General features: G+C 42.7%; 1 protein-coding gene across 2 annotated transcripts in view; it reads right to left on the bottom strand.

Annotated features, from left to right (window-relative positions):
- The window catches only part of KLHL14 (kelch like family member 14), a 65677-nt gene extending 42310 nt beyond the window's left edge, over nucleotides 1-23367 (bottom strand). For both annotated transcript variants that reach the window (XR_006172109.1, XM_042839632.1), the window contains exons 1-3: nucleotides 23291-23367; nucleotides 21571-22546; nucleotides 6078-6199 (exon numbers count right to left, since the gene is read on the bottom strand). Coding sequence is in view for 1 of the 2 variants with exons in the window: in XM_042839632.1 (XP_042695566.1) it covers nucleotides 6078-6199; nucleotides 21571-22502 (1054 nt within the window). In the remaining variant the exon portion in view is untranslated. The remainder of the gene's footprint in view (nucleotides 1-6077; nucleotides 6200-21570; nucleotides 22547-23290) is intronic.
- Nucleotides 23368-23734: the final 367 nt, after the last annotated feature.

The following is a 23734-nucleotide window of genomic DNA, read 5'->3' as shown; positions in this document are numbered from 1 at the left end:
TCAAGAGATTTAACTTGTCCATCTGACTCTACTCACTTCTTGCAAGCACCACTTCTTTTATTCAATCTACCAATTGATTAGAGGTAAATTGAAGGAGGAAAGCTTTGCTTCTAACACACTAACATTCTTCTAGAAAGCAAAAGTTTTACACTGAATTCAATTACTTAAAAGAAGTAAAAACATCCAACACCACAGTATCTGCTAGGCATACAATAGTATTTAAACTGACATTAACTCCTTTGAAAATTTCTCCTAAGAACTTGTGATGTAAGCATATAGATTGTAATGCCTTTTTTGTAGATAACCAATCTGGGAAAAAATATGGCAGAGTTGTTTGTTTGTTTGTTTGTTTTTAAAGGGAAAACTGGTTAAGGCACATGAAGCACCAACAAACTGCAGTGCCAAAGCCATTTCAGAAAACAGCGGAGCAAGGGCTTTGTTATTAACTTACCCAGGAAGGACGGAGTACTGTTCTGTACAGGAAAGGCTGACACAATTAAGTGCCACAAAACTGCCAGCAGAAACAGAAAAGAAATACCCACTATGCCAGCAGAAAAAATGCAGGCTAGGACAGAGACTGACCCAGGTTTTCTGATGCTGACACTGACATGAAGCAAACCATTTTGTCTTCTCACATGACTTTCTTTTGGTAAAAATGAATAAATAATGCCTGTGTGCTTCTGAAAGGTTTTGTAGAACCACCAATACATTTAAGTGCAGGTTGACACTCAGAACACTGCTCCTGAAGTTGGAGGGCTGCTGCCCAAGAGGCTGCAGTGTCACAAAAAGCACGAAAGGAAAATTTAGAAGTCAGAATGACAGAAATAAAAATATGCTGTATGCTAACCAAGATACCCAAAGTAGAAGTTGCCTCATGTGAAAATGAAAACACAGCTGATCTGGGAAAGGAAGACACACTCACAAAGGAGCACAGAAAGGTTACTGGCTGCTTCTTGTGTCCATCAGACAGAAGCAGGCAAGCAAGCAAGGACAACTCCCTGATATTGTGTGATTGCCGCTGGCATGAAAGAGAGAGATGGAGAAGGATATCAAAGTGTCTGATTCATTATTTGTCCTTCCAGACTGATCAAACACAACAGACTGAAGTAGACCTAGAAAAGAGCAGGAAGTTCACAGAAATTCGAGAGTTAAAAATCAGATTAAGGCTATCTAGGTGACTAGAAAGGACGTGCTGGTTATCCTGGTAAAACTCTTCACTTTGGTGACCTTTTATGCATTTCTTTTCTTCCCTACCCAAATATATTGTCTATGTTACACTTTTCATTGGCCAATGGCATTGGCTTTTACATTGATTTCAAATCCAAACCAAGTGCAATACCTAAGCATAAATGCACTACTGCCCATGAATGTATTTGGGATTATTTCTGATTCCTATTCATGGTTTAGACAGACAACATAGATATCTAGGGAGGGAAAGGAATGTTATAGTTAGCATCGTCTTAAAAAACAAAGTACCAATATGAAGGAAAGATCTGCAGCAGCTTACTACAGATGGGAAGTGCCCTGTAAGCATTCATTTATGTTTCCTAATATTTACCCCTTTGTGCATTAGACAGGTAGAAAGTCCTGTGTTGAGAGTATACCTCAAAATGTGTAAGATACCTTTTCTCTCCTACTTATCACTTCTAATCAGACAGATGGATACACTGCTGTAATACAAAAAAAAACCCCACCAAAAATAAAACAAGGACTGCATCATTTTCATTTATTTCTTTCATTCTCTGTTCAGGTAGCAAGAAATTTAATTCCAGTTGGATCAGTCTCTTGTGATTTTTTTTTCTTTCATTTAATATATTTTTTAAATGCTCAGAGGCATTATGACAGAAAAGCATGTATTTTTTTGTCCTGGTTTATACCCATCATCTTTACCATTACAACAAGACAAAAGCATTAAAGTAAAATTAATCATGTCAAAAGATTTTAGCAAAAAACAAGTGAGACCATGCATAAAGCATCGCTTTGTCTAGTGTGAAGTCACGCTCTGATTAAAAACATATAATGAAAGTGAAAGTAATACATCATTGCCTTAGCAGTAGGGTTTTTGGGAAAGCTATGCAATTCTGAACACACAAAAAAGAAAATCTGTACAGGCTTCATTTTTTGAAACTTGCATTGATTACAGAATAATTCTAACAAATAAAACATTATTTCATATCTTTAAAGTTTAATTAATCTTAAGTGTTGCAGATAAAGTGAACAACCAAAATAGTCCTATGATTCCTGGCAGAGCTGTAGCTCTTAATTAAAATAGAAGTGGTGGTGGCTGGTCCTGGCCAATGAGGCATAAGGTTGTGTTATGGGGACCCCTGATTGTCCTGCACCCAGTAAGTAGTTACAAGGACAGTAAAACCTCATAGAATAATGAAAAACCCTTCAGAGAGCAGAACGCCACTGTTTGTAAGGATTATCAAACACCCATCAGCTTCAGTTTGTGTCACTGCCAGTAGCAGCCTGGTGCTGTTACATGACATAGGCAGCACTCAGTTAAAAAATGAACCGGGGTTGTGTATGTGTAAGCAAGGCTGGAAAGAAATCACGCAGTAAAGATCTGTCTGCTGTACTTGGCCATACAGTCTATAAAATCCTCTACTTTGCTCAGGCATGACTATACAGTAAGAAATGTTTCAAATTATACAGAAATCTGCGCCTTATGAATCTCAGGTTAGGACTGTGACCCCATCACATAAAATTAGGTGGCAGAAAATGTTTGTGAAATGCCACTTGTTTTCTCTTTTTCTGTCTCTAACCTTTGTTGCCAACACAGGAAAAAAATAACTCTATAAGAAATACAAGACAGGAAATATACACAGTAATACTAGACTGTGAAAAATCTACCGATGCCTTGAGCCATAGCATTCTTGCCTATAGATGATGACATTAAAAAATTGGAAAGGGGTGCACGCTTCCCCTCCTCTTCTGGATCTATGAACAAGGCAAGTTGTTTTCCTGATTCCTTTAGAATTACTCCCATTAGTACTGATGCGTTTGGTGCTTTGGGAAGCCAGGCAGAGAGAGGTGGGCAGTATCCCCTGCCAATAGATCTAGTCTTGTAGTGGGAACAAAATGAGATTGCTACTCTGCTGAGCTGTCATACTCAATAGCTTGTGCTGTTCCACCTGTAACCATCTTCACGGCTCCAAATACAGAGCTATGGCTTACATGGAGGCAGCAGTTCCTGATGGCTGGCGTTTTGTGTTCCATGTGCATTGCACAAGGCAGGATACAGAACCCTAAGTAAAGGAATAGGTCCAACAGCCACTCCAAAGAGAAAAGAAAGGAAGAAACACAAGAAGCAAGCATCTGTCAGCACATGAGTCCGCAGACCCCACCAAATAATTTCTGGAGCTCCTTTCAGTACAGGGTGAGAGGAGACCACATCATCTCTTCAGTGGGTGCACCCAGCATCAGGCTTGCTAGATTGTATCCCTAAGTCCAAATGTCACCGGCATGGACGGCAGAAAACAAGTAATGCAGATGGAAGAGGAAATGTTTGCTACTACAGGAGGAAATTACATACACCTCAGGTGATAATGAGATAGAAGCACCCTGAGGTACCAGATACAAGGACTAACACTATTTTCACTTAAAAGTCACAGAGCAGGACATGGGTTTTTCCTCTGTTCTCCAGGAACAAGCTCTTCACTTACCCTAATGAGTAGGGGGTAATCTGCAACCTCAGGACCAACAATGCTGTTTGAACAAGTGAGGAAAAAAAAAAAAAAAAAAAAAAAAAAAGCGCAGAAATAACCTCCCCCTCCTTCACTGCTGATTGTAAGCTAGAATAGGACAAACAGATCAATTATTTTCCAGAACTGTTGATTGGAATAGAGCTAGCAGCAAAAGGATAAAAAGTGGGCAAAACTATACTTCCTAAATTGCAAAAAGTACACCAAAACCAAAGATAGCACAATGTCCTTACATTTCCAGGTACCAGCTAAACATCACAGTATGTTTATTCAACACCGTAAGCGCACTTTACTACCACCATGTTACACTGTGATTAGTTTGTAGTCTTTCCTAAAACAGCTCAACAACAGTTTTTAAAACCATTGAGTCCATGTACTCACATGCTATACCAGGGTCATTCAATATTTTACAAGTGGACAAGACAAAAGCTCTATTCCAATCTGTTCCCACTTCCTACTCTCTTTATATTAAGTTGGAAAACAATGCAGGGGCATAAAACATCTGCTTACTCGAAATGCTTGCTTCAATTTTTCAAAAATAATTATTGTTAATATTTGGCAAGTAGTAATATTCTCTAGTGAACCATTCTTGCTATGGTTAAGTCTTACTCAGTGAGAAAAGATAAGCGTTCTCTTCAGCATATCTAAAACACAAACCCAGACCAACGGGATGGAATGAGAATTTTTGTTTACCAGCTGGTACTACTTGTACCAGAAAAGCCTACATTATTTTGATAATAATTACATAAAATAGTTCACAAACATCTTCTTACACCACCATAAATGGCTGTTATTCAAATACTAGCTGTGAAGTCAAGTCAATATTTTTAACCAGAACATTTAGGTATCTTGCCTCCAGGTGCATTTTCCTACAGCTTTGAAGATAGCATCACATTGCAAATAAGCAAGAACTGAATAAATTTCATTCTTACAAAAATCTTACATATCTACAGGTATCCGAGATTCAGAATAAAGTTACTTAATGCAGTGGAGGGTTCAGATCTTGATGTGAGGGTTGCATCTCTTTTGCCTATCAGGGTGAACCATTGGATTAGACACAGCAAATTCAAAAACACAGAATGTATTGGTCCTACATAATATTATTTTTCACTGACCATTTTTAGAATTTCCTTTTACTTTCAGAGCTGTACCCTATTCCACGGTTATAAAAAACATGAGGCATAGTATACCCCCTAGCATGGATGCTGTAGACCTCCCCAGTATACAGTTCATATTTCCCTTTATAATTTCCATTCTTAAATAATGTCTTCAATTATTAATCCAGGGCAACTAATTCTAAGTCTTTATGCTGCAGCTTTTTGAGAACGGTTCCTAAATTGTTCATAGGATAAGGCAATTTGCAGAGGCATTGTTTCAATGCATCATTTTCTTTTTTATTCTATTTCATCCTAATCTGTGCATATAATTTAAACATGAGTGCATCCCATTAAAAGGTTGAACAGATGAAGAACAGAATTCTGTAAAATGTTATTTTATTTCGAAATAGGAATGTATATTAGGAAATCCAGGTTTTACCAGTTGTCCAGTTTTAGAAGTATGTCTTTGATTTATGGATCGAAATTGCTCATTTATTATTTTATCTATACTGCTTTGGGCAATTTTGACAGTTAAAATTTAGTTTTATTGACCAATGCAGCCAGTTTAGCCACAAGGGGACTAATGCACACACAGCCTGCTGCACTCAAGAAGCTATGATTTGATTCCATGACCAAGTTAGACTGGGAATCGCAACCAACAATAAGTTCCGAAGTCCTCAATGCTCCAGGCAAAATACATGCTCTAAAACACAACCAACCTTCAAAAGAAGGTGGGGAGGAATTCTGTGATAGAAGCCACCGTGCACTGTTTACTGCAGCTCACATATTCCACCAATGCTTCTGTCAGCAGTGGATGCAGAACAGTACAAAGGAAACCTTTCTTTAATGACTGCGGACAACAGATAAAGCTGGAAGAAGGAAATGAAAATGCAGAAGAGAACTGGGGGTGTGCTCTAGTTCTATGACTCACCAGGGAACTGAGTGAGAATGCTGACTAAAACACTGTCTTATTTTTTTTCCTAAACTAGATTTTGTTCACATCTACATAAATATGCATGCATTCATGTCGCAGGATGGAAGACTTACAAGTTTACTTAAAAAAACTTACTGGAATGATTTTAAGCCAGTGTTAATTTAGGCCTATCCTATTATAAAATTAGCATCTTCTGCAATCTCAATTTATTGCTCCATTGTGAAGCCCCTTGTGATACATAAACAAATCTCTGAAGAGAAACAAATCAATAAAGTGTCTAATTTGATTAACCATGTTTTTAAACCCATCAAGACAACTGTACAAAAATAAACCACTTACTTGTCAGTATTTTCCATGTCTTCTTTTCATCATCATAGTACTGAACCAAATTGCTGGGTAGCCGGTCAGGTCCAGGAGGCAATCCTCCAACCAATAACAGCATTTTCTTATTGGAGCGAATTCTTCACCCAAAACAAGAAGACAGAGGAACAACCGCATTATTGAGGAGTATTTTTAGTGGCAACAAAATCATAACCATCAAAAGAATGTTCACTGCTTGCAGTTTTCCATTTCATTTTTTGTGTTTCTTTCCCCAATCATGTCTCAACAATTTTTTGAACCAAGCAGAAAAATGATCAGAAAAGCTACATATCTCTCTACTCATGGAATAATAAGCTTCTTTTATGCAATTTGTTAGAGGTTCATTCTAGAACGACCTTTTTCTTATATTATCCCTTTAAATCATCACTCTTTACAGCTGAATACACATGAAATGCTCTGGAGTTGTACTAAGGTTAAGCATTAAAGTTGCATGTCAAAAATCGTATTAGTCAAAATCATTATTATAAGCCATTCTACACTCAAAGAACCTTGAAAAAATTAAGGTTATGCAGAGAGTTTGTGAGCCAACTCTTTAATCACACACTGAACTTCAGATATATAGTTTAGCACAATTAGCAGCACTGGGCTAACGGTTATGGGTTAAACACTACTTACAAGCATTTTTTGTTTGTTTAATTTAGCCCAGGCTCTTGCTTTCCCTCTCCCCCAGCTCTCCCCCCTTCTCCTTGCTCTCCCCCTGTGCACCACTGGCTATAGCAACACCAATTGGTAAAAATGAGACTGTGATGTTGTTGTGAGCCTCCCCAGAGTGGAGCCCTGCCAATGCTTGCCACTGATCCAGCGGCATGAACCTGCTCAACTGTGCAAAGTCACTCTAATTCCCTCCCTCTGTTTTTCTACCTTCTCCCCCAGGGGGCAACCACTGAAAGGAGTGACTACCCACCCATCAACTGCTGGCAATTCGCTGCTATTAACCGTGACCGTGATTCCCAATCTGCCTGGCAGTTCTTAAGAACAGGACTGCAATGTCTCATATGCAGTAAAAGCGGTTATCTGCACCCTGGCCTCCAACACTCTACCTGATGAATGTATGCTTTCTTCACAACATTAAGGGATTTAGCACAACTGGAAGCAAAGAGGGGAGGGAGGGCCCAGACCCCCAGATGAGTCTCAGCGCTTTAACAGTCACTTCACATACAATTGAACTTTCATCGGTAATACTAAGCTAGAGAGTGATAACAATGAAATAAGGTCTATGCTTAAACTGTTCCCGTTAAGGAGGAAGGTGAGGAAGCCTGGAATATCCGCACAAACGTGGACAAATGTGCAGGAGGACCATGCGTTTAATGGAAAGCACCCTTACAAAACACCAATGTTATTCCCATCAGAGCAATACCACTGCAGCAATCAATATGTTGGTCTGTAGTAAACTCTCCTGGCAAAGCAAGCTGGGGAATGCTGCTGACCAAAGCCCATCACCACAACCCTGCAAGTGGTGCCCAGGCCCTACAGAACACTCCAAGTCAAGATGCTTTGCCACAGAGACGTGTAAGTGGATTCCCTTCAGTTATGGCCTAAAATAAACGGTGGGGAAAGTCTGACCCCCACTGGTATCAGGAATGCAACCGCTCTTCGGAAGAACGAGCAAAATGATCTGAGCTGTGCTTTTGATGTGCACAGCCACCCAAAATAATAAAAAAAAAATATCACAAAGTCACTGAAGTTGGAAAAGACCACCGAGATAACTTAGTACAACCATCAATTCCACCATACCCCCTAACCATGTCCCTCAGTGCCACATCCACACAGTTCTTCAGCACCTCCAGGGACAGTGACTCCACCACCTCCTTGGGCAACCTGTGCCACTGCCTTGCCACTCTTTCTGAGAAGAAATTGTTCCTAATACCCAACCTGAACCACCTTGTGTGCAACAGGCCATTCTCCCTCATCTTATCACTGCTACTTGGGAGAAAAAGCCAGCTCCCACCTCAGCATAACCGGGAGTAGAGATACTTCCCTTCTCCAGGCTGAACAATCCCACTTCCTTCTGCCACTTGTTTCTCCTAAGACTTACACTTCAGACCCTCTGGCTTCACAGCCCTGAACTTCATTCAGGAAGGGAGCACAAGGATGAATACCTGATTCAGATACTTACAAATGAAACCCTTCAAATGGCTATAAAGAGGATGACTACAGATGTAGTTTCATCTGTCACAGTGATGGCCAGGGAATTCTCTGGCAGATGGCCTTGTTTGTTTTTCAAAGAATTGAGGGCTCATGGAAGGTCTTGTATTACCAGCAGGAAAACAGTCGCCCTCCTGGCGTGAACAGGCACTGCACAGTGTGGGCAGTGACACCACAGCTGCCCCACACCACACCACACTCACAGCTCCAGACAGCCCCCACAGCCTACAGGCTTTCTGAGCAGCCAGCCTTTGACCTTGGCACTAAACCTGCTATTTACTGTCAGATGATGATTGTTACCTGCCCACTAGACTATGTCTATCAGGAGCCATCTCGTGATTGCTGTCAGCACAGACTCAACTCACTGAGACCAAGCTCTGGGGAAAGCTTTCATAAACATTTGCCAGCGTCTTGAAATGTTCAATCTCCCAGTAAGGTTTTTAATGAGAGAACATTTGATAAAAACTATGCAATGCAGGAGCGTGATAAACTATTTTTGGTACGAGTTAGGGATGACTACACACGTAACAAGTGGCGGAGCAAACCAGAGCCATAAGTCAGTTATGCATGGCCATCCCTAACAATAGAGAATAAATTGTTTATTCCAACCCCCTCGTGTTGTATGTTATATCACAATCAACTCCCTGTGTATTCTAAAATACAGAATGCCCTTGCAAGGTTTACTTGATAAAGGAGTTTATTTTGATTTTCATCTTTCATCTGTGAAACTCCCTTCTAACTCCAAAGCACTGTGAAAAACCAATGAATGGCCAAGGCTCAATAGCTAAGGTGAAGAATGAAATGTCAGATGTAACTCAGAGTTTCCAGACTTTGGCAGCTGCAACTATCCTTAACATTACTTTTCCAGCTAAACAATCTGAGTATTTGCTATATCCTGAGAAGAAGTGGAACTGTTACCTGGGAATTTCTAAAAACATCTAATTTTCTTACATACTTAATATGGGAAGCAGTATGAACAGCAACCTTTTGTTGAAGTTTAATACGTATTTAATAGCAAGCATAGTCTCCATCAAAAGCAAAGTGAATTCTCATTTGACTACCAAGACATGGGTTACCTCACTCAAGATCATACAATATCTAACTAATCTGTCTTGAGAGCTCTTCTAGTGTAAAGATAATACAGTGACTGAAGATATGTATGCTTTTAAAGAGATGTTTTCTCAGAGTCAATTCTGTTTACTTGAAACCAATTCTGCTCTTTAAATTCTGGTGTGAATCCCAACATTCAGAGTTCAAAAAAATTTTTTTTCTTAGCTCCATTACATTATATTAGATCTGTGTTAGGTATCATACTGAGCAGCTCTGTTAAAACTTTCTCATACATCTCACCATGTATACTAAAATATGAAACATCTGGAAATGATCACTGCATATATAGAAGCCTTTTCTAAATCTTAATAATGTAATTCAGTGAAACACTAAGATGAATGAAAAATTAAAAAAATATATGTAAGACAAAGATTCTCCTCTCCCTGCATTATTATGCATTTGCTATTTAGATAATTCAGTAATATCATGAGTAACACCTTGTATTCTGTCTGAAACACTCTTCATAGTTCTTATTTCACAGTGTAATATACTTCTCAGTCACATTCTGCTTTTTACAGTGTCCCTAGCAATGCTACTACGAGCATCTTGTGTTCAATAAACAGTAGCAGGCCTTGGTCAGGAAAGCTAAAATAATGCTTGCCATGAACCAGCAGGCCAATGTCATACAAAAAGCTGAGATAAAATTATCAATATCTTATCCCAAAAGCATTTCCTATACCTACAATGCAGAACTCTGGTTCTCACTGATACATATACATGTGCTGTTATCATTCTGCAAACACTTCGCAGTTTCTGTTCTGCAAAGGTTTTAAAACAATTCACCTTAATTAAGATTCCGAGTACTCTATGTGGCCTGAAACTTATTTTGTGCAATTACAAGACTGTAAACCAAAGTATATTTTAAAGTCAACATGTGTTGTTTCATTTAGGCACAGAAAACCTAATGATGCTGAATTTGAGATCTCATAAATGGTTTCACTGTCAGAACTGTTGAATACCTATCACATACTTAAATGCTACTGACCTCCAAGGCTGCAGATGTGCATCAGCTCTGAAATTCAGGGTTCTTATTCTACAGCTTAACTGCGAGCATACTGAGCAAAACACTGAGCTCAGAAGAGTTTATCACCTTATGAATAATCAGCAGAAAAGACAGTGAGAGATCTCAATAACCCTCACAGCGACATACACTCAAAACTCCTTTGCAACCACGATAGCCTCATATTAATGGAAAACACATTAATAGGAAATATTTTTCTTGTCTTTTTTTTTTTTTTTAAATTAGCTTATCCATCAATCTTGCACTGCTGTATTTTCCCCATCTTGACATTTAATAGAAGTTCATTCTACAAAGACAGGAAAGAAAATAAGCTTCATCAACAGATTTGCTCCAGATTCCTTCAGTTTTTAAACAATGCAGTAAAGCTTCACTTTCTGCATTGGTGAATGCACAAAGAGAATGCAAGAGAATAAAATAAAGAACGACAATCCTGTGTTTCTTCAGAAAGTCTGTATAGTGTTACATCAGAAAGAAAACTGCATCTTGGACATAAAGGTGATAATGGCAATCCATGGGGGGAAAAAAAAAAAAAAAAAAAAAAAAAAAAAAAGCTGTTCCAACTCCACTTTCAGATTAACTCGAGGCTACAATAGCACCAAAACCCTGGACCATTCATTCTCTTACAGTCACTGTCACTCCTATTTGAGTACAGAAGGTGTCAGGTGGCTCTTCAGACCAGGAAACTTGTGGTACATGTGCGATGCCTCACTCCTGCTTGAGCTCTGACCTGACTTGCAGCAGAGCCAAACTAAACCTCAGATGTCTTCTCACCAAACTGAGGCTCAAACACAGCAGGCAAAAGACCAGCTCAGATTTAGCTAGAGCACATGAATGGATGATAAAGCTTAGGAACACCCACAGATTTGAGAAAATAGAGACTGATACACTGTAACACAACCAAAGCAACAAGTAGTAAGAATGCCAGAAAAAGCATACACAAATAATCTGTATCGGTTAGCAGTTCAGATACAGACCTTTCTTTTAACACTAACAACTCGATTTAACCTTCAGAAACCAGAATGGTGCTCCACATTTTTCTTCCTAAGAGGCCTCAGAAGGATTTTTGGGTCCAACAAAAATAAAAGGGAGAATCCAGTTGCTGACTGCGAACTTGAACTGATGATGCAGACATGCATCTACCCATGGCTGAAGAATCTGTTTTGTCGTCACAGAACATATTATGAGATCTTTAGCAATTCCCTTTCCCAATTCTGGATAGGCATTTCAGTGCAACAACATCTTATGAAAACTGCTTATTTGGATACAGTTTGGCTTCCACAGCTGACTGCAAAGACAGTCATGATTAGCAACACATGGTTGTTAACAGTGGGAAAAATATCATTAACCGGGAATTTAACTATGAACTTGATGAAAGCCATAATACACAAATCCAAGCTTTACTTTGGACAGAAAAGTGTTGTGAAGCTATGGCAGCACATCAATAAACTAATGAAGACTGCAACCTGTAGGTGACAGGTATCCAGAATCTCTTCCCAACCCCGCAAGTACTGCCAGGAGAAGGACCTACACTCTCCCCATCATCATATCAAGTCCTGCAGGCAGCAGCTCTGCCACAACTCTAAACTGACAGGAATATCGATCTTGTGGGCAATGTACAAATCTAAATGAATATTTCAGATTTGTCAGAACCCAAAGCATACTGAGGACTTCCTCAATCTCTTCACAAATTGTGACCAAGAAATGGTTTAGTTCTTAGATTCAAACAATGTTCACAAATACACTGAACATACGTTCCTTTATGAATTGACTTTTCTTGCTGTTCTATTCACACATTCTGCTGGAGATCCACCCAAAAGAACAACAAAAAACTTCCCAGTAAAATCATAAACCTAAAAATCAGTCTGACCATTCACTAGTATCACAAAGATTCTCATTTTCATCTCCTCACTCACTTTATAATGCCTGCATAACAAAAAAGCCCACAGTACACACACTCATTACAGCAGAGCTCACAGTGACATTCACTAAATATCTTCAGTGGTGCCCAAAATACAGCTGCTCCCTCACTTTTTCTCCATGCTGTGCAGTCAAGGCACAGTCCTGCTGACCAGTGACAGGCTGTGCTGTGGACACAGAGAGAGATCTGTTATTTTTTTTCCCCCTCTCTGAATCTACTCATCTTTTTTTCCCCCAATGTATTTTACTTAAAAAAATAATGGTACTAGAAAGAAGAAGAGTCAGTGGTTGCTTCAACAGCAATTTTTCATTTTTGCCTCCACCTAAAAAGCAAAAGCTCACAAGTGGGTGAACTTTCTGTCTGACAGGCCACATGTAACTGTTGCACATTGACCTGATGTATAATCAGTGAACATACAGATGTTATAGTTATGAAATATACCAGAGAGTCTGGCTACGCAGTTATACCAAAACAAAATAGATAGAACGCTTACCCATATCCTCAGCTCACTATGAAACTCCAGAGGAGGGATTCCTTTCCCACTGGTAGCCAGCTCTTAAATGGATCTAGGAGAGGTGCAGCCAGGCTCCAACCCTTCTGGCAGCACAGGTGAATTGCCTTCAGCTGTGCTCCCATGGCTGACTCATGGCTCGCCTCAGGTGATCAGAGGTTCAGGCTGTGATTCCGCAGTTCCCATACACCTGACAAGTTGGGGTTTTCTTTGAATGCTTTATACCTACAGTTGCTAAACAAGTTTCTTTTCTATAATTTAAAATATGTTTGGAGCTCTGAATACCCCATCTTCTCTTTATAAATCCAAACCCATTGCTGCTACTTATTTAGAATAAGTAAACCTCAAAGAGTTATGGAATATTTTTAGCTGGAGGATATTTAAAATGAATGCCTTTTCCTCTGGGGATAAAACCCTCTGAGTGGATGTGTTAGGAGTGGACCACTATCCTGGAAGAGTGGCACCTATCATCAGCTTGTTTTTGGGAGGAACGCACAGGAATGTGCTTCCATCTTTTTTGTCTCCCTGTGTCCAGCCTATTCCTTGTATTGAGAAGAGACTGATACCACTTTTCACAAAGTTTCTCAGCAGCGTTTCTAAGTGGAGTTTTGTCAGGGTTGCTTTATCTCTACACAACACTGCTGTACCTTATAGTTTGATATAGGCTTTAATAAATGTGCTGTCTCTGTGATGAGCTCATCTCCCTGAAAATTTCCTTAATCAAAGGTGTCATCTCTTTTGCACCAGTTATGTTGCAACCAAATATTTTTCTGTGGAAGCTTATTACAAAATTGCAGGTCTAATAGCTTTGTGCACTTCCTATAACAATAATACCCATACAAACGGATCATCTGAACACAACTTTACATTTACTGAGATCTGAATGCTGAAGATAACCTTATTAGCAACTCAGTGAATACCTGAAGCATTGTAAGGGATCTATCTGAATCACAGCAGTGTTAATAGCAAATCTTATATTCACAGTCAAAAAAATCTCCTGTGTCATAAACCCTATTGGCAAAACTCTGCAAACAACCAATTTACCATATTGCTGGCAGTTTGAATAATCCTACACTTCCTTCATCCTGAATACTAAAAAAAAAAATAAATAAATACAAAGAAAATGTCAAATCTAAATGCTGCTGAAATTTGTTTTCCTCATCTCCTTTTCTTTCCTTTTCTTCTTTGTCTTAGACAGAAGCAGTAAAATGAAATGTTTATAGAATGCTGCAGGGTGGTCAAGTCTGCATTTTTCCTCTTAGAAAATTTCAATCAGCTCTCCTTACTGACACACACACTGTGAAAAGTCAGAAGTCTTTCTTTTTTTGATTCTATATCAGACATCTATGACTACAGGAGGTCTCCGCACCAGAGGCTGTGCTCTCTCCAGCTGAGCTTCCTTTTCGTTAGAAGCTGTTGAGAAACAGAACCTGCTGCTGCCTCACATAAGCCGTGACTGGTTACCTTTCCCACTTCATTTTTCTAAAAGAAGGCAGCAGTCAGGGAAAGATCAGAGGAATCTACTGCGGCATCAACCTATGTTTGCTTCCAGCTTCAATGTAAGCTGTCCGTTTCCACTGAACTTGGCAGCTGGTAACATTTGCTCAAAGTTCATTGTCTGCTTTCCAAGAATACGGCAAAAACAGTCGACTAGTAATGGTACTAGGCACGACAGTCTTTAAAGAAAATTTAAGGAAGCCAACAAATATGAAAAGCAATGCCAGAAAGCATCTAATAATGGATTTTCTCTTCTCATACAGGCTAATTTCTTTAGTAGCTGGGTAAGTCGGTAGGTGGATTGATGCATCTGTAATACCAGGCAGGAGAGCAACAAAACCAACAACAGAAAGAGAAGTTTACAGAGCAGTGGAGGACAACACCAAATTTTTAATCAGGAATCCAATTAACTTGAATGTTTGATCTTTTCAGACCATACTTTGCAAAAGGATATTAACAAACTGTCCTAATTATGAAACTGCTTTGGTTATTTTAAATGAGTAATTTGAAAGGTTAAAATGGTGTCTTCATAGATTATGAGCACTTTTTCCCATTATCTGTTTATCAGAACTGAAAGTTTGTTGGCTTGAGGTTTTGGGTTTTTTTTGGTTTTTTTTTGTTTGTTTGGTTGGTTGGTTGGTTGGTTTTTTTTTGCAAAAACACTTTCTCTCAATTTTGTGCTGCTTGCCCTCCTTACTTCTCTCACCCCCCAAAACTCACTGTACATTCTCTTTGAGTGCAAGCTCAAAATGATTTAAGTATTTCTCTTTGAGTATAAACTGAAATAATTACACCATTCCTGCTTTGTTTCATTTACTGGTCAGCAGTCACAAATTCAGAACCTCCATATTCTTCCACTAAGGAGAACCTAAGCCTTCAAGGACTAAATGCAGACATGGTCTGCATGACCTTCTCCCCTTCATCTCCTCTCTCCATTTGAGGAGGACGTGTGTCAGGAAAAGAGAGGACGTGCAGACAGCTGAGAGACAGGTGTGTGTTGTTCACCTTGATCCTACAGCAGTCAATTAGCGGAAGGCACACCTAAATCATACTAAGTGGACACTGTTTGCTAGGCAATGTCCTTATTTAGGAGTCCCTGCACCATCTGTGGCTTGTGTTTCCCCTTCCACAACAGCCCTGGACTGTGTTGGCAAAGCTAAGACAAGATCAGCACAGGATCTCATGAGGGACAACTGCATTCCTTTAGGGATCCATAGTATTTGCAAATGAACTGCACAGATTGCCATAGATGGTTGAAAGGGGCACCTTTTGTTAAATGCAGGAAGCTCCCATTTTTCCCAGCACTTTGTCCTCAGTTTGAGTGGCTTAATTTCTTTGTATTTTTATTTTTTTAATTAACCTCATTTTCCCTCTAAAACAAGAGGGCTGGGAAAAATTTCCCTGGCTTTTCCAGTGGAATAAAAGTTTAGACAGGCAGATACATCTACATGCACCTACCTACAAAGACAAGGAGAAGGATACAAACAACACCATGTCAGGTTTTCTATTTTCTACCACTCTGTCTTCAGTATGCTACTGGAAGAATTTTAACAAATGCAATCTGTGCTTGCATGTTCACTCTCTTCAAGAAACAAAAGCAGACTGCACCACCCAGGAGGAGGCAGGTGGATCTGGAGGGAGTCCTACCTGGCAGTGGTGTGAGGGCAATGAGGAGCTGGAGATACTGGGGCTGTGAGCTTCCAGAGGACGCAAATCAGGAGGGGCTGGCAGTTTACAACACTCTCTCCAGCCAGGTACCACTGACCAGAACACTAGTGCACATGGCACTTGGCACCCCCTTCTACAGTTTTCAGAAAGAGGATTGCCCACAACAGACACCATTAAATATTCTATTAGTTATGGCTCTCCCCAGTGTTCCCACAGCCACTGAAGATTTCATGGTCAGGACATACACAACTTTAAGAAGGCACCAAGGGATGGTCCTGACTCACAGCAGTGGTTTTACAACAACAGTGCTGCCTCTGACCATACCTAGGCTTCAGTTCTCCCTCTTCTTGGATATTCAACCATCTCATTGCTTACACTTCAGCACCAGTCTACAAAGGCAAATGAATGCACACAAGGCAAGTAAGGCAAGTAGGTGAGACTAACTAGGATTAAACTGACTACAGTTCTGTGGTTCGCTTCCCTGCAGCCTCTAATGTGTCAGTCTCTGTTCTGCAGCTCAGCTGAGAGAGTCCTGGCACAGGAACAATTTACTGATATTTATTCAGGCACATAAGACCCGATCCAAAGCCCAACAAAATAAACCTGAGCCTTGTGTTCACTCTGTTCACGTTGTAATGCAAACGTTAATAATTCGAGTTCATCATAAAAAGGATTTTTTTATTCAGATGTTAATTTGGAGTCTGAAACATTTCTCATTCACAATAAACAACAAGTACAACTGTTAGTTAAAAATCCAAATATTGGTGTAAGAATCACAAAGGCAGAGTCAGGTGGGTAGTTTCTAGCATACATGACAATGTATGTCAGTGGAGAAAAAAAAAAAAAAAAAAGCACTTTTCTTTCAACAACTATCAAACACCTCCAGTGAGACCCTACAAAAATTTTAGCAGGAAAAGAAGTTGATCTGGAGTAAAAAAGAATGTGCAGACAAATAGTGCATTCAAGAAGGAAATTATTTAATTGCCAAGAGACAGCCAGTTTCTCCACATTTTTAATCTCCTCTGCAGAAAGTAATACAGACTGGATATGTACATCTTCCACATAAATGCTAGAGTCTGACGCTGCTCTTTACTTTACCCCCCTTCATCAACAGTTACTACCTTTCTACTGAGTGAAAACTGGTCATCCTGTTTTAATCCCCCGCCACTTCAATTTCCTGACATTTTCACTAATATTACAAAATACAGAACAGTCTGGATTACACCCTCTCTCTGCTGAAACTAAAGAAAAAGAGAAAACCCTATTACCAGCTTCAGCTGGATCAGAATTCACACTTCTAATCTCTCGAAGGTCCAGTAACTCAGGGAACAAAAGTATAAGAAAACAGCTGGGTCTGTGCATTCTGGAACTTCACTGAACCCAGAAAACAGACAGTACAGTCAAGCTTAGCCTTCTTATCTCTTTGTCTTTTTATTTTCCTCCTTTTAATTTCAGTCTCTAATTACGTATTTTCTGCCTAGGACTTGCTCCATCTCAGGTCAGTTGGTTTATCCTCATCCTCTTTTCCTCCCGCATCTAACACAGGTTTTCCAGCAACTGAAATGCTCAGTTGTTATTGACAACAGATGCTGTTTCTGCCAAGAATTAGTTTTATTTGTTTTGTTTCAATCACTCTCTTCTCTTTATTTGCCTTTTTTCCCCTATCTCTCTGCTTGCCTGTTTTCCTATTTTCCTGTTTGGTACCCTATTCTTTCTCTCTTCTTCTTTCAAAACCGTACTTCTCTCCCCCTTTCCCTTCCTCACGTGCACTTTCTTGCTTCCATGACTTAGGTCCCATTTCTCCCTCAGGGTATCTTAATTCCTTTCTTTTCTTGCATTTTCTCTCTCACCCAGGTCTACTTTCCTCACTCTCCTCCAGTTACCTGATACAGCCATGCAGACCTCTCACTGCCTGCAAATCCGGAAAGGAGCTGATCAGCCCAAATTCCTATTGATTTTTAACAAGGGTTGTGTGTGTTCTGTCACTGATAAACAACTCCGAGGCTGTACTGTGCTGCCTCTCCCCACCCTCTGCACCTTATCACATCTGTCTGAAACACAAATCATTGTAAATAGTTAAAGGTGAGCAAAACCATAGCATCATCACAATGTTCTATAAGAAAGCAAAAATGTTTATGTGAAAGATTTCATGATAAGCCTTGTCATCTAAGTAACCTATATTTCTCCATCTTTTCTCTGCAGCTGTGTTATGCATTAGCACAAACAAAATCAAAGGTAAAAATTTGGCACTACACAGCAGAGAGATGTTTTTGACCATTTTCGTTGTTGCAAGTAAATACTGAAGCAGTAATTTTCACTAGCTCGCTCATCTTCAAAAGTGAAATTCTTTCCAGCAACTCAGTAATGCTCTAACCCAGAACTTTCTAAAAATTGAAAACACATATACCAGGTGTTATATAAAATACATTCATTACACAATAAACCACAAACATTTTAATCTGTGATAATACTCCAGTGAAGTCCCAAGAGTCAAATAAATAACCTGAAGATGAACATTCTTCTACTGAAACGTATTTTCTTCTCGGACCTCCAGAAAACATAACAGCACAAAGTTACAGTCTCTTTCAGGCATGGCCAAAATCGTTTAAGTCTAATGTTTGGGGTCATCCTAACAGGCCCAATCCACAATTCTGTGTGGAATGTCTTCAGGTGATGTCAAAGCTGACCATGTCTTGAGAAGCAGGGGTAGCAGCTCATACACTGAGAACCACATTAGGTGAAAGACATGGAAGCAAGACAAACAAGTAGAACTTGTGCACAGTGGGGTGCCTGATTAAATGTGAGCTGACATATCCACCTCCCGTGATAACAGCCTAAACTCAAGCGTGTTCATAAGTTGGGAATGTTATTTCTCAACTTTTTAGACAGCAATCATTTAGCTGCTGTACTTTGAAAAATAATTTTACAAGAATGCATGGGGACATTCAAGCATTTAACTTCTCTCAGGAATCTTCAGGAAAAAAAAATGAAAGTGCTCTCCCTGCAGGTAAATACCCTTTCCCCATCTTGGCACAGCCTTGCCCATGTGGCACAGAAGACAAATGAGGACCTCCCAGCCCAGGCACTGCCAGCACTGCAGGATCTGCCCTGGTAGCACCACGTCTACCAGTAGCTCTGCTCATAGTGCACACACTGGATTGTGACCCAAAATTGCTTGACAGCAGCAAAACCTTGTGTGCTCTCCATTATGCTTACTTTGCTTGAGAAATATAAGTAGGCTAAATTCCAAAATGGTAGTGTGTGTATATGTACATGCACTTCTTACAATGCAGCACATTACAAAAAATTACTGTTTTTAAAAAAGCAGAAAAGTTATTGGCAAATTATGATTCTGAGTGTGATTATTCCAGGACTTCTCCAAATTCCTTCCAAGGGCTGTAAGCAGGTGACTGTGGCTCTGTGCTGCTGCACTTCTCACTAGCACGTGGTATATCACACAATATATATTATGCTGCACAAGAGGAACAATTAATCTCTTCCTAAAGACATGTGAGCCTTTTGTGAATGACCTTTCATTAAACTTTAAATTCTAAATTACCAAGGTCACCATTGCTCACAGAAAAGGTAATCTGGGCTAAAAATTATTACACTGAGAAGGACTTTATCTATTTGCACACATACTTAACTGCTCGGTTACTTTTAAGATCTCTTTCAGCAAATTAGTAACTTGAGAGGCTTTCTGAGGATTTTCTTCCTTGAAACAAAAATTTTCCTGAATGCCAACCTGTTAGAATTGCAGCTTTGGAGATGCTATGGGTGACACAAAACCCAAGTTTGGAAATTTCTATAGTGCTGGTAATGCTTTTTGTTTCCTCATTCATGTTCGAGAAGGCACTTCTACATCTAGACACTCTGATGAAATCTAAGCATGAATACGATTCAAATAACAGGCCTTCATGATCTTTATAAAGTTCCAAGATTATCACCCAGACCCAAACTAAAATGTACATGCTGAAATACTCTGTGTGATAGGGGATACAACATCTCCAGTATTCTGACTAAGTTCTGATGCCTGCTCACAAAGAACAGAAATTTCAATATTTTCACTCCAATTTCAACGACGCCAAAGAACTCAAACAGAAGCCAGTAACAGCACTTCCATTAAAGACATGCTGAAGTTGGATAGGTGACATTGTGTTGCCCCATTACAGTTAAAGGGATCTTAAATTCTACCACTTGCACATCTATGTTGATCTCTTACAGAAATAACAATGGTATTGAAACTCCCTTCCCCCCATAAGCCATTGAGTGCAACTTTGAATCTAATCTAGGTCTAAAGTAGGATCCTTTAGTGCACGCTCCCGTTTACGTGACAAGCCAGCCTCCAGCACCAGGAGTATCAGATGCTTGCAGCATCCATGACACTTGTAAGCATTCAGTGGTCAGAACACCACTACATATCCTTCAAATGACATGGACCAGTGAAGCTGGAAGGTATCTCCACTGAACCAAGCAGCTGGTATCACAGCAATCCGCCAGGACATGAGCCCCAGCATGCCCCAGGCGGCACACAGTGGCTAACTCACAACTCCGTGCTGGGTTTGCATTCTGAAAGTCAGCGGCTCTGAATATTGAAATGCAGAAGGGACACAGCAGCTGGAACAGCAGCCTCTCAGAATCACTCTGCCCTGCAAAACGCTGGTGTTTGCCTTTAGTTGTGGGGGTTTAGGAGTGAGATCGATCAGACAGCAAGGTGATGAGCACGACAAAACACTAACAGAGCAGCTAGCAGAGTAATGAGAGAAGGCGAGCATTCCTGAACTTAAATCAGCAGGGTACCTCTCAGAGATAAAAAGAACCCTCTGCACTTTTTTTCTGAAGTATTTAGCAATGTATTATTTCTTCTTGCTACTGTTAAGTCAATAACTAGCCTCTTAGTTAGAAGGCTGCATAATACAACCAGTGTGCTCCGATTCCTGCACTACTGTGTCACTGTACCTGGAGGAAGGCATTATCTTCCTGGTTTTGAATGAGATCAGGTCTGAACACATTTCAAAAGGAAAGACAAAACAGCCTTTCATTTCAGGTGTATTTACTCTTCATTAAACTCCGTGCTGTGCTTCCAGTTCCCAAAACCGACCTCACATTGTCAACCTTTGGCATTGTGTTTCATCGCATTATTCAAAGAACATAACCATCATGTCACAGCTACAGAGAGGGTGAAGGCGCAAGTTTGCAGGCGCAGCGTGGAAATCACCTTAGCATCACCAGTATCGAGGTGTGCAAGAACAACGCTAAATTATAAAAGTAATTCGCCAGATTTAGGGCTGGGTGTTGTTATGCTCTGAAGACTCACCTCCTTGCTAAAAACCGGATACACAATCCAACTCGTGGCCCAGAGCGGGTCATTACAGCAGGCTGCCACCGCGTGACCCCACGCTCACACTCCGGCCCAAAGGCTTCAGCACGACGGCAGCTCCTCCAGCGGGAGCCCCAGCGGGGAGGGGTCGCGCCACGGCCCGCAGCCCCGTCCCGCCGGGAGACCCACAGCCGGGAGGCCTCTCCCGGCCCGGCACCGCCTCGCGCCCCGCGGGGACCCCCTCGGGCCCGGCCCCCTCACCTGCTGGCCAGGCTCTGCCGGCAGTGCTGCCTGAAGGGCATCAAGTGGTAGTTCATGGCGTCCAGCAGCAGCTTTTGGCACACGGGGTCGGTGCGCATGAAATCTACCGACTGCACCCGCTCCACCAGCTCCGGCGCCGGGATGAGGGCGAAGCGGAGGCGCTTCATCAGGTCCGGGGCGTACTGCATGCGGGTCTCCCGGTCGTGCTCCAGCCAGAGCACGGACATCTGGAAGAGGGCCAGCTCCGACTCGACGGGGGGGGGCAGCGAGTCGAGCAGGGCGCGCATCTCCTCGAAGTTGAGCAGCAGCACGTCTTCCACCAGGTACTTGTTGGCCAGCTTCTTGGTCTCCTCCAGGCCGTGCAGTGCGGCGATCTTGCACACCTGCTTGTAGTTCTGCACCGAGATCTGGTCGTTGAGGAACTGCACGCACAGCTTGGTGACCTGCGGGATGTGCAGAATCTTGCTGACCGACAGCACCTCCTCCACCGTGTCCAGCGAGAGGGTGACGTTAGCCGTGTAGAGGTACTCCAGCACCAGGCGCAGCCCGATGGACGAGCAGCCCTGCAGCACCAGGTTGTTGATGGCCCGCGGGCTGGCCAGCAGCTTGTCCTCGGGGGAGGAGGACGGCGTGCCCGGCTCCTCCTGCGGCGGCGGCGGCGGCGGCTCCTTCGGGGGGGCTCCCCCGAGCCCGTCCTGGGCGCCGGGCCCCAGCCCCAGGGCGTGGGGGTGGCCGCCGCCGCTGGAAAAGAGGGATCGGAAGTATTGGGAGCAGGAGGCCAGCACAGCCTTGTGGCAGTGGAACTGCTGGCCCTGGGCCGTCAGGGTGACGTCGCAGAAGAGCTGCTTCCTCCACAGCAGGTTGAGGCCGTGCAGCAGGTTGTCGCTGTGGCTGGGGTCGAAGGTGGAGGTCCTGTCCCCGGATCTGGACATGGCGAGCGGCCTCGGGCGCACCTGCCTTTAAACCCTCCTCCGACCTGGGCAGAGGGTGGGGAGGAGAGGGGTGGGGAGGGGGTCGGGGCGGGGGGAACACAACAACAAACAGCTTTAGAGGCCTGCGGGACGCACGGCGGCGGGCGGGCAGCAGCAACTTGGGAGGGCTGGAGGGGGGTCGGGCTGGGGGCTGCCCCCGTGCTCCATACACACACACACACACACACACACACACACACACAGAGCACCCTTTTCTCTTCCCTCCTCCCTGCACGCCGGGCTGCTCTCCAGGGGAGGAGCGAGGAAGCGTAACGTTTTCAAAGCTGACCCCCCCCCTTCCTCCGCCAAAAAAAAAAAAAATAATAAAAAAAAAAGCAACAAAAACCCACCACCACCAAAAGCCCAAACGCAACACACACACACAGCACAGCCCCCCCCCTCCCCCCAACACTCCCCCAGGCTTCTCTCTGTGCCAGGAGTAACTACCAAGTGGCCGGAACTCCGCCGGGAAGGCGGGCAGCCCCGCCGCCCCCCCGCCCCGGCAACTCCGCAGCACCCGGAGCCGCTCCATCCCCGGGCCGAGCCCCCGCTCCGCTCCAACCGGGAGCTGCGGTGCTCCGCGCCCCGTGGAAACAGGAGAAGGAGAAGACTGCAGCCCCGGGCCGGCGCGAGGCCTCCCGCCCGTCCTGCCCGCCGGCCGCCGCCGTAACTCCGGTAACTACGGGAAGTTCAAGTTGGGGGAAGCACGGGGGGGCCCTGCTCCCCGCAGCCCCGAGCCGTGACCGCACCTGCGGGGACTGCGCAGCCACCGACTCGCGCCGGCCGCATCCCGCTCTTCCTCCTCCTCCTCCTCCTCCTCCTCCTCCTCCTCAGCGGGATCCCGCCGAACCCCGTTCCTGCCATTGCAGCGCGCTCGCTCGCTCCCCGCCAGCGCCGGGCTGCCCGTGCCCGCCTGGCCCCCCCCGCCCCATCGATCGGCGCAGCCGGGGCTCCCCTCGGCTCTGCCCCTGCCCGGCACCGCGCAGCCCCGCTGCCGGCTCCGGAAAGCTCCCGGAGCCTCTCCCTTTAAGCGGACCCGGTCAGTCCCCCCTCCCCAGCGCACACACAGACATACATGCACACACGCACATACATAGACACACACACACACTCCTCCTCTTTCTCCCTCCCCTTCTTTCTTCCTCGTTTTGCCCATTTCTTGCAACCGGAGTTTATTCTGCCAACGCGTTTGT

Source organism: Centrocercus urophasianus, unplaced genomic scaffold, assembly GCF_019232065.1.
Source record: "Centrocercus urophasianus isolate 14NV4802_14NV808 unplaced genomic scaffold, USGS_Curo_1.0 seq_11, whole genome shotgun sequence".
Taxonomy (NCBI): domain Eukaryota; kingdom Metazoa; phylum Chordata; class Aves; order Galliformes; family Phasianidae; genus Centrocercus; species Centrocercus urophasianus.
This window is presented reverse-complemented; position numbering and strand designations above follow the sequence as displayed.